The sequence below is a fragment of the Dermacentor albipictus genome, chromosome 4 (genome assembly GCF_038994185.2).
Source record: "Dermacentor albipictus isolate Rhodes 1998 colony chromosome 4, USDA_Dalb.pri_finalv2, whole genome shotgun sequence".
Lineage (NCBI taxonomy): Eukaryota > Metazoa > Arthropoda > Arachnida > Ixodida > Ixodidae > Dermacentor > Dermacentor albipictus.
The window spans coordinates 143,215,494-143,230,037 of record NC_091824.1 but is presented as its reverse complement, the minus strand read 5'-3'; the positions used below and the strand labels follow the sequence as shown (position 1 = coordinate 143,230,037).

Genomic DNA, 14,544 nt, shown 5'->3' with positions numbered 1-14,544 from the left:
TAACAAACATTTTCTTTTTTCATCTCACACTTGCTACGGGATGACAAGCAGGTGGCTGTCGCGGTCAGTGCGGGACACCAAAACAAGAATGGCAGCCGGCAGAGCAAGCCGAACGCAATTATTTTTCTGCTCGTGAGTACATTACGCGCATTGAAACAGTTTCTTCCTTATCAGTAATGAATAATATCATTATTATCGGCAAGTTTGCGACAATAACGTAGCCATGTCCTCTTTGAGGGGACAGAAACCGAGATGGGTGCGCTTAGAAACACATGGCAGGCATGCTGCGGAAACTGCGGCATTTGTCTTCACTGCTATCCTAGCACGGCATGTTTCCGATAAGGGTGGGCGAATATCTTAGCTGCGTTACAAGCGTCAGTGTATGAATAGGGTACACTTCAAACGTATCAGTGTAAACGTGGCCACTATCGTTGCCGCTTGCGATTTGTTACGTGCCCACGAGGGCAGGCGAGAAGAATCGAAAGGCACTCTTTATGTTGTTGTTGATCAAAACCATTGCGAAGCCTACAAATAATAAAGTGTAGGCAAGTGTGGTTGTAGCTTTTTTTTTTTTCATGGAAGTGTGTAACGTGATGAAAGGAATGAAATTGGACATCTGCTTAAGAATGTTGGGTGCGTGCAGACCACTTGGTATGTCTTCAAGAGTCCGCGTAGCATTCCACAGATAGTAAGCGCCATCACCATTAGCTAGACTTGGCACACGACATATCACTGGGACAAGTTCAGGTGCATCATTACACGGGAAAGAAAAAAATATAATTTTGACGACAAAATTCAGGGGTGCGATCATTACGCGAGTGCAATCATTATGCGAACAAATACGGTATAACAAAAATTGTGCCTGATTAAAGTGCTGTGCCGCTGCTTCAGGACTGCTTTAGGAAGCTTCTTCGATGTGCCTCTGCAGTGCGCATTTAGTCTAAAATTAATTGGTTGTCCTGTTTTGCCTGTGTATTGTCTGCAGCACAGTGAACATTCCATTATGTAGATAATGTTTTAACCAGTGAAGGCAAAAGTGGATTTTATTTCGTGCGTATAATAACTTACAGCGCTTTTAACTTTTCTGTGATTTGGTGGTTTTTGCAGGCTTTACACCTGCGGCAGACACAGGCTTCTGTGTTGACGGTGCACTGAAGGTTATATATACTACAAACGGGCCACTCATACAGTGCTATTCCACACTAGCAACCCAATAAGGACAGAAGTTGTGTTTTTTTCCATAAAGAGTTCTTGGGTCCAGTGCAGGTGGTGCCACGAAGGCTATCATAGTCGAAAAAAAAAAATACACATGTGACATTGAGTTTAAAGGCAGTGGCCCCACTGATCTCGTATGATGGGAGCTTGAAAAGGCATGCCATTTGAATGTTGATATGTGGGGCTCATGTGCTTTGAGAGGAAAAAACAATCTAGAAAATCTGGTCACCTGGGCTGACCAGTCTGCTGGAAAGAGATGATTGAAATAAATTGTATGAGAAATACTTCTTCCTACACTCTCCCCAAAGAATGTTTCTCCTTATCATAAAGCAAAAAAAAAAAAATCATCTTAAGGTGTAACTTCTTTTTGCAAGTTGGCATTCCTTATGAAGCTATCAGTTTTGACAACAAGGATATGTTTGATGCGCTCGGGTTAGGGATGTTAATTCTTAAAGTGAAGGTTCAGTATAAATATTCATTTTAGGATTTCAGAAAAAAATGCCAAATTGCTAGCTTAATATGGCACTATGCTCGAATATTCCAACTGTAGGCAAACTGATGACAACTTGTCAGATCCTAGAGTGGTTGAAGGAAACGCTATTATGGCTACTCCTGCCACCTATTCAAACACTGCATCGTCTCACCTCTGGAACGTTTGCCTCCTGCACTGAAGACAGATGTGTGAACGAGGCGAAGTCTTACTGCATCAAAGCAGATGCTTTATATTGTAACGATTCCATAAAGATTAAACTTGCCCCTGCTTCTACACATGCAAGCACAACATTAAGGCAGCACAGTTCACTTCTGAGAGGAGAAAAAAAAACACACAAACACGCACACACGCAGTTTCCATGACGTCGTGCTCCCAGAAGAAACTAGGATGTTTTATTAAACACTTTGGAAGGCAGTTACAGTGAACACAGGCAGGAATCAAGGATAGCTTTGGGAAATTGTTATTTGGACTAAAATTAACTTCAGCACCAGCCTTGGGGGGGAGGAGGAAACAAAAAAAGAACCAGCCTCTGAAGTTTCTGATGCACCACAATATGTCACAGGATGACTGACACTATGAGTAGCATTTTCCTGTCTTCCATTGCATGTGACATTCCCAACTAGGCACACAACAATATTCACATACTATTCCAAACTAAAGCGTGAGTGACTTCAAGCAACTCATGCAATCACAAAAGTGTGCAAATAATAATAATAATAAAAGACACAGAGCAAGCCACAATCACTCTCTCTCTCACTATATGTACAAAGGACATAAATTATTATAATGCATGCATACATAAACATACCGTTTGCACCAGCATGCTCAAAACAAAATAGAGGAACAATGCAACTTGTAGCTGAATCACTGTGTCTTGAAAGAAGAAGAAAAATTAAAGTAAGAAGACCAATATGTGCTCGGGGTCTGTGAAGCCCCATCATTTGTACTCAAATACGCATTGCGAGTACTGACAGTAACAGAATTATGAGGAATTAAATACCAAGCTGCGAAAATTGCCCTAGACTCTACCCCCACAGGAAGACTGATATTTCTGATTTAGCTAGATGTAGAAGTTCAAACAATATTTCAACAAAAGTGTTTGTTGAATTAGAGGGCAGAAACTAGCACATTACGTGCTGCATTTGTGTAGGGAGCATAGTTTGAATAGTTTTTATGGCTAATGAACTGTCTCATTTAGACCAAGATTTCGCAGTGCGCTTTGTTTACTATTATGCCTGGAGGCAGCATCTGACTGCCTTGTCCAGAATAAGCGAGAAGTACACATGCCTTGTAGTGATGGCAGACAAAAAAGTAACATTGGTAGCAAAAGGAACAGCTGTGTCATCTGTTCTTGTAGAGCAAAGCACTTGTCCCAATGGAGATGATGGAAGAGGAACATTTCCCTCTTCATTATTTAACAACTTTTTGTGCGCAAACAGACAGGGACGAAGAAGAGGGGCAACACAAGGACGAACACTTAACCTTGTGTTGCCCCTCTTCTTTGTCCCTGTCTGTTTGCGCACAAAAAGTTGTTAAATAATGAATCTGTTCCAACTAGGCCGACTCGCAGTTACCCTTCCCTCTTATGCCAACAGAAGACACCCCTGTTCCTTCCACTCAAAAAAGTTTTTTTTTTTAACCAGGATTGCTGCGAGTAATGTGTACTGTTGAATTATTCTGGAGGAAACAGGTAGGCACTGCATATCCTGACGTGGTATTAGGTAAAAGGCATTGTGAAATGCTGCGCCTGCACAAAATCCAAGCGAAAACAAACAAGGTCAGCAGTTCAGCTGACTCATTCTATATTGGGATGCCTCATAGACACAACATTTATTATGCTGTTATGTCCGTGCTTCATAAAGTCATTACACTGCCGAACTTACTAATAAATATTTTAAGTGACAGGCAGGCAGACATTATCACCTGGTGAAGATCTTTCTCTTTTCTTTATCTTGCTTTTTTTTTCAAAATTACTGCAGCCTATGATAAGCGCAGAAGTGATACAAATACCTCAGCTCCATAAAACTGTCAAACTTGTTCTACATAAACATAAGCACTGATTTCTTCTTTTAACACTTTCCTCAAAACAAAACCGACAAGAAAAGGTAATAAATACAACCCTGGTAAGCCAATTGCAAATGATCAAAGAAGGCTGAAGCTGTATGACAGTGATTTACATTTAAATATAGTATTTTCATTACTTACACCCTGCTTAGTCTCTAGTGTGTAGCTGTTGAAAGACACCATTAATGCAGAATAGGCATGCAAAATGGCTGTAAAGGTCCTTGCTTTAATATATTTTCATTTTCCACGAAGCGGTGTTTTGCAACAGGATGCACATTCTAACATATTCTGGCTAAGCCATGAATGTCATAAAATTAACTTCTATAGTTGATGCAATATATTGTAGCTTTACTAGTAATAAGTGAATTCACAAGAAATTTAAGAGATAACAAAACTAATTTGCAGCCCAAGTGAGTGTTTCAGGTGACAACACTGGGTTTTTATTTTTCAGTTAACCAAGAAAATTTATTCTGTTAAATAAAGAGCACATGTGCTCTATGTGGAAAGTTATTGATGCAGCCATCTTACATGTACAGCATTTTCCAGTGTTACAGAGAACACCAAGCTAGTATTTCAGGACTGATTACAGCTTGACTTCAACACAAAGGCCTGAGAAATAATCTTTTAGAAATATAGGTCTACACAAAGTAGAAACCACTTTATTCCTATGAAGTTAATGATATGTTCATGTAATGTAGGCCTACTGATTAAGTATTCCTTCTAAGAGTGAACGCTATGGTACACTTGCTCCTCACTTCCACTGACCTATTAAAGCAACTGTATTTCTATTAAGCACTCAAGGAATTCTTTTTATAGGCCCCTTGAGTTGAAACCAGCATTACAAGCACTACTGTATCCTACTGCATCCCAGTGCTTCAACAAGGTGATAATGGTAATTAAGATGCGTTCGGGCTAACACTTCCTAATTTTTACTAAATGAGTGAGCAATGCAAAAGTGAAAAGTGACAAAAAAAAGTGCAGCTGCTACTGCAGAAAGATATCTTGTGGTGCTTAATGTGGCTCCTTAACTGACTGTCCTCACATGTTACCGTGCTCTTGTTCTGACTGAAACTCAAGCACAATAAATGCCTCAAAAGTAGAATCTCACAGATTTCTAGAAAGCCCAAGAATGAGTTATGCAAGTTCTGCAAAATGTTCAATGTTCATTCAAACAATGTGTCTTGATAGGGGAGGGGGGGGGGGGGACTATAATAAAGATGCTTGGCTGCAGAGACAACACAAAGCACAAATATAAACATGATGGCTTTTTTTTTTCCACCGGAAAGGAAGTTCAATAAATTCAAGCAGAAAAGTGAGAGGCAAAAGAAAATCGGACAATGCCTGCAAGAACATAAAACTCAAATCAGAGTTACGATGATAAGTTCTTTTAATCCTATATAACTTCTCTGATGCTTTCACAATAACTATCCTAACACTGCTGTCACAGTGAAAGCAAAATAAATAAGAGTTGACACTAAGTTTTGCTTCACAGCACTTCTAGTAGTCACAATATGCCAAATGTGCTGTGAAATATAAGAAGTGTAAGAGAGTGGCCACGGACGTCCATGACCAGAGACCAGTAGATTACGACTAAGGTACGGAATAAAACCCACTTGTTTTCGTTAAACATGCTTGGGAATGCACCGAGACAGACAAAAACACACATGCACTCTCATGGACTTAAATTTCACATGGTGCAAGAGTGGAGACTCGGGGACACTGCTGCTTTTATCTGCTGGTGGCTCACATTGTTTTGATACTACGGAATGATCATGCATGCAAGTCGTGCTTTGCTTGGCTGGCAACTATGCACACCCACTCTTCTACAACACAATGCTTTCCTAGAATTTAGAAGCAATGTGCCTCTGTTGTGGCAGCTTTGACAACCGTCCTGTACACTAAAAATGAATCACACAAGCAATCTTGGAAAAGCTACCAGATTCTGTAATTAAGTGCTTGTGCCACATTTGGATTTTTCGAATCCAAATTTGGCAGAACAAAATAATAGCTTCACTGCTCGATCGCAGCAGAAGTTGAGGGACAGAATGCAATGTACTTAAATTTGTGTGTGTGTGTGTGTGGGGGGGGGGGGGAAGAAAAAGAAAGAGAGAGAGAAATAATAAGAAAAGACCACACACACTGGATCATACACAAACGCAGGATGCTAAGTGCGTAATCCTGTGTCCGAGTATGCTCTTGCGTAAGCCTGTGTCTGCACAGCTTTGCTCGGTAATTTTTGTGCATAAATTTAAGCAGGTTTAACCTCTAGCCTGTTGTCGATTACCTGAACAATGCAATGTACTTCAACTCTTTGCACTCAAGTGTCAGGCCCCTTTTGACCGACGCAAATATCCATTCCGGTCAGATGTAGGGAAGTGCCCGATGCGCATGCTCACATTCACCGGTTGTTTGGGTTGGTAGCACATGGTTTTGGGAACTTTTTCGACAAATAAGTGCACTTTGCAACGCCTGCAGATGATTGCAGCGAAAATGTTTTGCCTTGCTCCATACTTAAAGAGATTTTTATGCGATATGTAGCCTAAACCACTGACAAGATGGCAGCATTTTATGCTCTTGTGTTTATGGACGAAATTCCCTGGAATTCAGCAAAATGGAAGGTGACTTTAGTGCAGTGGTTGAATATATTTCGCCTTCAGATGGTCAGCAAACAACCTCAGTTGAGAGCATTTCAAAAGAAAGCGATAACGAGGACCTTACAGACCTGCGGTGTAAATCACGGCCTCCTCCAAGGAGAGTGCTTCAAGTGTGCTTCAAGTGAGCACAGTGTGCTCAAAGCACACTGTGCTCAAGTACCATTGAGAGCCTCAGGAATAAATACCTTTTCTGAAATAAATCACTTATCATGCGTTTGTTTACACTAGCACACTCTCTGCATGGCATATAAATGTGTGAAAATGCTCCTGACTGGAACAACCACAAATTGGGTAATTTGCACGTGACCAAAGGGTTATAACTTATGGTTGAATCCGTGTATCAACAGCAGAGCAAGTGAGGGAGATAGGCCACTGAGCAGGTTGGGGTAAAATGATCAGTAGAATATGTGAATCTTCTAGACTGACCGGTTCAACTCGAACTAAGACTCATCTATTAACTGCTGCATAGCAGACGCTATGAGCCGGCAACAACCCAAGAATTCAGTACAAGCACTGCCCAAGAACCAAACTGCACCAGCCCTCCGTGCTCCAATACAAAGTTCTTGAGAGATGCCAGTGTTGAAAAAAGTTTGCCTCCACCATAACATCAAAGAAATGAGCAAATGTAACTGGCTGACTTGTCTGCACAAATTCTCTTTCATAAAGGGAAAATGAGACACCTAACCAATCGTAACAATTGCTACAAAGGAAACCCATGCAGGTTCCTCGAAAGAAAAGCCTTGCAGTTGAAGAAAACTTTGTTCTGGTCTGGGACTCAAACCCGGGACCGCCGCCTTACTGAGGCAAGGTGGACAGGCAAGGTGGACTCGCAAGGTGGACAGTAGTAATTAATAAAGGGAAAAAGAGACATTTCTTTATGTCTCATTTTCCCTTAGTTAATTCGCTTGACCTTGCGGGTTTCCGCAGAACTTTTACGTCAAACTCTTGCCTTTGCTTTGAGTTGTTGATAACTTCGACTTTGCCCTGCCATCTGTTAGCCGCCTGGTTAGTTCAGATGGTAGAGCGGCTGCCTCAGAAAGACAGTGGTCCCGGGTTTGAGTCCCAGACCTGGACGAATTTTTCTTCAATTGCGAGGTTTTTCTTTCGAGGAACCCATATGGCATTCCTTTGTAGTGATTGCTATGATTGGGTGGTATACTGATTGTTACTGGCGAAAGTGAATGCCAACATTCCTGCTCATCTTGTGTTGCATAACCTAATTTGCATGACGTCCATGTGATGTGGATTTCATAGCAGCTTTGTGTATTTCGGCTGTTATTTTACAGGAAATGTTTCTAAAATTCTAAAATGAAGTGCTTGCTTATGTTTAAATGCGATGTACTCTTGCTTACTTGATGAACAATTAACCAGCCTAAAGTAGATGGAGTCAGAACCTATATATAATGTCATGGGAAAGCCATGCAGAATTTTTACTTGGTGTTACTATGTGCCTGTTGCCCCAGTGTACTTTCTGGCCTATGAAGGCTGCGTTTATGCTAACTGACCTTATTGCAATTTTATTTTTCTTTAGTGTCCCCCTTCCATTATGATGGATTGAAGTAACAGGCCAAACTGCAGATGTTAGTTTGATAATGGGCACATGATAGCAGTGGCACTGAATCACTCTGTGCGTAATGGTATCATTGCAGACTAGCTGCTCGTGGTGTAATCTGATACACTGAGACTCATGATACCAAATTTTGCTGATAGAATCGATGATTCGGTGTGTCATAAGAATTCATTTTCAGCACCACATTGCTCCAAGTTACAAGGCAAGCTTAGTGATGCAGAGTAGCAGCAGAAAACACCACCAGCAGAAAACGTAATGTCCCACACTTGTATCGCTGCTTGTGCAACTTGTGCAAGTGTCCATGAGAGCACACAGCAGGCATACACATCAGTACGCATACACGTCAGTAGGGCATGCTTACCAAGAACACACTCAAAGCTTGCCATATGCACTTCAAGAAAACAAATTGCACTCTTTAGATGAGTCTCTTGCATTGGCAAGCACAAAACAAAATCAGTAGCAATGTAAAATAAATACACAAGAAATACTAGCATAATGCACATGCTAAAATATTTTTCACAAGAGAACATAAAAATAAAGGCAATAGAGGCACCCCAGCAAGCAGACAAAGGTGGGATCAGGCAGGTGCATGTAGTTTCTTAAGTGCTGCAAGCTTAATAGAGATTTTTTGTCTTGGTTGAGATGAACATTGTTTAAGCAAGTAAAAGACTATAAACAAATTTGAAATTTAAGCCCTCTTTAGGCTTTGTCAGTCTACTGTTTATGTGTGTTTTCACTGGAAACACACTCGTAACTAATACAGCAATGCTAATTCAAACAAAGCCACTACCACCGCTGGTGTACTAACCCAGGTATCCAAACCATGTAACATGCATGAGTGCTGCATAAAATAACCGAAGAGGGAAATGAAAAGGTTTCAAGAAAAAAGAAAAAGAAAGCTGACAAAAGAGTGCAGCATTGTGACACGCACATTGTGACTACTGCACATTCTCTACAGCATCAAAGATGTCCTGGCTGACAGCTCTTTGGCATCTGGACTGTCTGTCGTCGTCTTGGGGTTGAAACATCGGACACGAGTCATTGTGCACACATCACACATACACACACTGGAGCAGGCAGGCAGGCTTAGAAGGGGGCGACCCAAATACGGTGTAACACGCACACGGTTGACGACGGCAGAGGTGGATGTGTGTACCTGGTCGGCAACATGAGCTTGCAGACATGAGGTGCTAACCACACAGGATAATAAGTGAAAAAGCAGCCAGTCAGTGAATAATAACGTGGTGAGCAGTTCTTTTATGCTGAGGAAGGGGTCCCTTTGCCTCAAAAGGGTGGCCCATAAACACTGAACACAGGCGTTGATGCACAGTTCCTTCACCCCATCAAAAGACGCACCTGATGTCAGCGGGGAAAGCAGCAACCATCCGGCAGCACACAGTTGCAACAAACAATGAAAGGGGATTGGGGAAAGGGAGCAGTGGTGCAGGGGGTCACGAGGCTATAGTGAGCAGTTCTTTTACCTCGAACGGCTCGTCGTCGTCGAGGTCAACCAGGCTGTTGGGGTGGTTGTAGTTCTGAAGGTCAGTCTTGCGTACTGTCCGGCCTGTCGGGTCAAAGGGGTCCACCACTACCTGCTCGGTTCCCTTGATCTCAGCTCGGCAGAAGGGGCAGCCTTGGCCTTCTGAATCCTGGAATGCACACAGTGCAAACAACAAAAAGGCACACATGTTTGTTCTGGATCCACACCAAATATCCTGAAAATTTAAATACACAGCATGGGTAAAAATTGTACAAGCCTATGTTAGCTCACATGCTGCTTTACAGCAATGTAATTCACATAACCATGAACACACACATTGTTTCTATGTGGAGAGACAGTGAAAGCGGCAGTGACCAAATATACATAAAACAAAATTACTCCTGGAGCTTTGTCTTGTGCCAGAGCACTTTTACAAAAGCTTGAACAATGCTGCACAAGGCAAGTTACACAAAATATGTGCATAGATTTTTCAACCTTTTCTGACAGTAGTGACAGGTAATGCAGGTTACACAGAGGGGTAGGCTGCAGCTACAAAAAAATATGGGAAGTTGCCGCAATACCCTGATTCAGTGCCTGACCTAAGTGTCCCTTCACATCAATGTTTTCTCTATCATTTAAAACAGCAGTGTTCAGAAAAGAACCAAGCAAGACGCTGCAATAAAGGGAGGCTCACCTGCCACGAGGTTAGGCATGGTGTGCAGAGCAAATGCCCACAGGGCTCTATGCGAATGTCCTTGTCGTTCTCAGCACAGATCTTGCACAGCTGGAAGGTGGAGCCCATCTCACAGTAAAGCTCATATTGTTCCTGCGTCACCTTGATGTGGTCTTCGGGTGTCGCCTGGACAGCCCAACTCAGGTCGGGGTTGACGTTGCGCCCGTCTGGGTAGAGGTAGCTGCATTGAAATGCCAAGGCTGTCAAGTGTGCTGCCACAAAGCAGTTTAGGAGGAAATGTTAGCCCATATGCTCCCTGTTCAAATGCATGTGAAGCTGAAATGCAGGAGGGCTTTTACTGGGGAACTGCAGAACCAAATAGAACTACAATACTAATTAGATTTGAAAGACACAGAAAGAGGTGGAATTCCACTGCATCTTTCACACTGCAAAGCACATCGAAATAACCTTGCCCTAGCCCCTCGTGTTATCAAAACTCAAAACAAGCAGAACAGATCCTGAATGGCGCAGCCCATGTGCATCTTGGGTGTTCTACACGAAAATTTTCCAGATAGCTAGGACATCGAAAATCGTCGAATTCGACAGAGCTAAGAAAAGGAGGAAGAATTGACAGGGAAGCCAGCAACAACACAAAACAAGGTTGCAGCATGGTTCAAAGGTGACTGTCCCAGCTACATTCTAGCTTGCCTTCCTCCAGCTGACATTACCCATTGAGACTTGCATGTTATTTTTATGCTGTGACTGTACATGTTGAGATTGTTTCAGTAACATTCACTGTGACTGGACGCTCACATATCACCAATGCAGTGCTCTTGATACTGTATAGCAGCTTAGGTCAACTTTTGCCAACTTTTTTTTTACTGTTTCTAAACCGAGACAAAGTTGTCCCAAAATTTTAGCTATAGCTTTTTAGCTATTTAGCTATAGCTATATAGCTATTTTAGCTATTTTACACTGTTTTTTAACTGTTTATTTGGTTTGGATGATGGTCACCTGCATCTCAACGTTAGCCACAACTTTGTTTTTGGAGCTCAAGTTCCTTGAAAGAAGCGATGGCACGCTTCCTTTCACGTTAGTTCCTCAATGCGTAGGACCTTGTGTTCTCGTCCTCCTTCCACCGCTCGTTCGCCCCACGGACCATTTGAAGCATCCTCTTGGTCAGTTGCACAGTCAACGTCCGATTTTTCAAACTCCCTAGGGGCCACGAAAACGTCCAAAAAATTGGGCAGTTCGAAAAAAAGAATGCATGTCTTTTATTGCCCTTATGGGTTTAAATCGCCACAGGCACATCTGAAAAAGCTCTGAAGGACTGCCAGTAGACTTATTAGGCATATCGGTGCTCCTACTGTGACAGGAGATGACGGGTGCATGCCTGTATAATTAAGGAATATATAATGTGTTCAAGAGAACAGACTGGTGGGCTAGTTGGTACTACATAACTAGTGCTGCGTCTTCGTTTCCTTCTCTTGTACTCGTGGTTGTTTTCTTTCGCTTTGTCTCAACATAATGTGTCCCGTAAGAATTGCCCCTTCCTACACTTGTTATGCTTCACCACAATACATTTGCATATGCTTCACCGCATGGCACAATTGTGCTAAGGCAAAACTAACTTTCGGAAACCGGCTTTATGCAACGCATGGTGCTTTCTGAGCGTTGAAGCCATGGAATCGCGATGACCGCAAAGGCGGAGTCGGTGCCATTGCCGATAGCAGCCAATTCTTTCAATGAAAAACACGGCACCGTATAGCAAGAAGCTTAATAGTGAACGATGAAGCAGCTAGGCCTAGCATTGCGGCAGTGGTGGCTATGGCCGCCATGCGATCCGCATGCGAGAGCGCCGGTTCGAGGTGACAAGGCAATCAAAACGGCAGCTGTGGTGGTTTTGATTGATGCCGTTCCGGACCTTTGGTCATGGCAAAAAGTCCAAAAAATCGGACGGCGAAGGGTCCTTGCGTCCAAAATTTAAGATAGGTTTTCAGAGACGTGCTATGGTGCACGGGGTGGTGCCGCGAAGCCATCCGAATTATTGGGCATCCGGAAAGTCGGCCGCTGACTGTACACTGGCAACTCCTCCAGCCGATGACACGGCGTAAAAGACAATTCGTTGCAATTCCTCTCTCTTACTCAAGCCAGCATAACAGCAACTTTCATTCCCTTTCAATAGAATTTTAGCTAATTTTCCCTGATAGAAGCACAAATTCCCTGAGTTTTCCCTGAGTATTTCCAGACTACTCAATATCCCTGAGAATTCTCAGTTTTCCTGGTTTTCCCAGTTCATAGACACCCTGATCACTGATATATGACTTGCATTATATTTCAAGCAAACTACACCAATGTTCAAGCACTCGGCGGCGACGACCTGCAGGAGACCATCAGAGCGGTCGTTTGCGAGGGACTGCAGAAGCTCTTTCCAAGGTAGCAGCCTCAAGTGGCCTCAATCGCCGACATCATCAAAGAAGAGGTCCAGCGATCACTTGGAGTTCCTGAGGAACAACCACAATCACCGCAGCCCCAGCTGGAAGCGATGATCTATGCTGCCATCACCTGCCAACAAGGTCCCGCTCTGTGACCGCGCCAGGGCCCTGTAATGCCGCAATTCCATCGTCCACCACCGCCGCCACCAGCATGCGCGCCGTTGCCCAGCGCAGCTACACGAGGAAGGCAGGCATTTGGCATGCCCCCGACCATCACCCATTCTGTTATCACGGTGGAGAAGCTGGCCATGTGTACCGCCGAAGCCCATACAGTGACTTTGGACTGAGAGCGTTAGCCGTCAATGTGCCACGTCCAAAGCTTGGGGAGTGCCTTCGTGACATCGCCGACTACCTCGCCGCAACTCAGTGGAGTTTTTGACAACCGTCCCGGTCACCATAACCAGGACGCTACCTGTTACCACAGCACCAACCATACACTGGACCAGCCTGCAGCCGGTCCGTAAGCCCTTATCCAGAAAACTAAAAGCAGCAAACCGGTGGTGGTGCAGTTACTGTACATTGAAATGATGAAGATTCTCCGCCGCTGCCGATGACACTTCAAGATCCATTTCAACGATGCAGTAACAACACGCCGCTGTCCCCATGAAGCCTGGGAGCCAAGAATACGTCAACAAAAGACAACCTGATGACGTCACGTACCAGCCACAGGTCAACGCGACGCAGCCGTGATACGATGCCAAGACCTAACTGCAACAGAAGGCAGAGAACCACAGACCTCGATGTGCTTCTCGACGTCCATGAAGTCACTGCGCTTGCAGACACTGGAGTCGACTATCCGTCATCAGTGGATTATTCGCAGCCAAGCTGAAGAAAGTGAAGACTGTATGGGACGGCCCTCAGAATCAGACAGCTCGAGGACACCTCATAATGCCAACTTGGAATATGCACGGCAAGAATTACAGCTCACGACAGGCAACCCTGCGACGTTCATCATCCTCTAACAGTGCTCACGAGATGTTATTCTTATCGTGGACTTCCTGAACCAACACGGCGCAATCATGACCTGAGGTCGAAGTCCATAACCCTCTCCGAAGATCAAGCGATACTGACGGAGAGCTCCCATAGTCACCCCACCTTGAGTGTGCTTGAAGATCAAGTGAGCAGCCCTCCTCGTTCCAGAATTGCAATTTCCATTGGCACCAAAGCACCCGCAGACGTAGAAGGTGTCATCAAAGGCGATTAACGTCTACTGCGCGCCACTGGGCAATTTGTGTTGTAAGAGGATCGCTCGACTGCTGTTAGGTATGGCCGGATGCCATGGGCCATACCTCATCCCCCCCACCTTCTCTTGGTGTGGCACCAGGGGTGCTTACCCCGTCCCCTCACTCTACGCCTGTTAGGTATGGCCGGACGCCATGGGCCATACCTCACAACACCCCCCCCACCCCCACCTTCTCTTGCTGTGGCACCAGGGGGCTTACCTTGTCCCCTCACTCTACTCCTGTGCCGGAGCCCACAAGCGCTAGAGAGGTCATTCACTCTTCCGCTCCTCTCATGGTCGTGGCATCGGGTGTGCCTACCTCGTCCCCTCACTCTACCCCTGCGCCGGAGCCCACGAGCGCCGGAGAGGTCATTCACTCTTCCGCTCCTCTCATGGTCGTGGCATCGGGTGTGCCTACCTCGTCCTCTCACTCTACCCCTGCGCCGGAGCCCACGAGCGCCGGAGAGGTCATTCACTCTTCCGCTCCTCTCATGGTCGTGGCATCGGGTGTGCCTACCTCGTCCCCTCACTCTACCCCTGTGCCGGAGCCCACGAGCGCCAGAGAGGTCATTCACTCTTCCGCTCCTCTCATGGTCGTGGCATCGGGTGTGCCTACCTCGTCCCCTCACTCTACCCCTGTGCCGGAGCCCACGAGCGCCGGAGAGGTCATTCACTCTT

At 44.5% G+C, this 14,544-nt stretch overlaps 1 protein-coding gene across 1 annotated transcript in view; it reads right to left on the bottom strand.

Moving 5' to 3' along the window:
- Nucleotides 1-14,544, bottom strand: part of Cbl (E3 ubiquitin-protein ligase CBL) — a 71,538-nt gene that overhangs the window by 22,678 nt on the left and 34,316 nt on the right. Inside the window, exons 5-6 of the mRNA XM_065448467.1 lie at nucleotides 10,171-10,390; nucleotides 9,478-9,645 (exon numbers count right to left, since the gene is read on the bottom strand). Coding sequence (XP_065304539.1) covers nucleotides 9,478-9,645; nucleotides 10,171-10,390 — 388 coding nt within the window. The remainder of the gene's footprint in view (nucleotides 1-9,477; nucleotides 9,646-10,170; nucleotides 10,391-14,544) is intronic.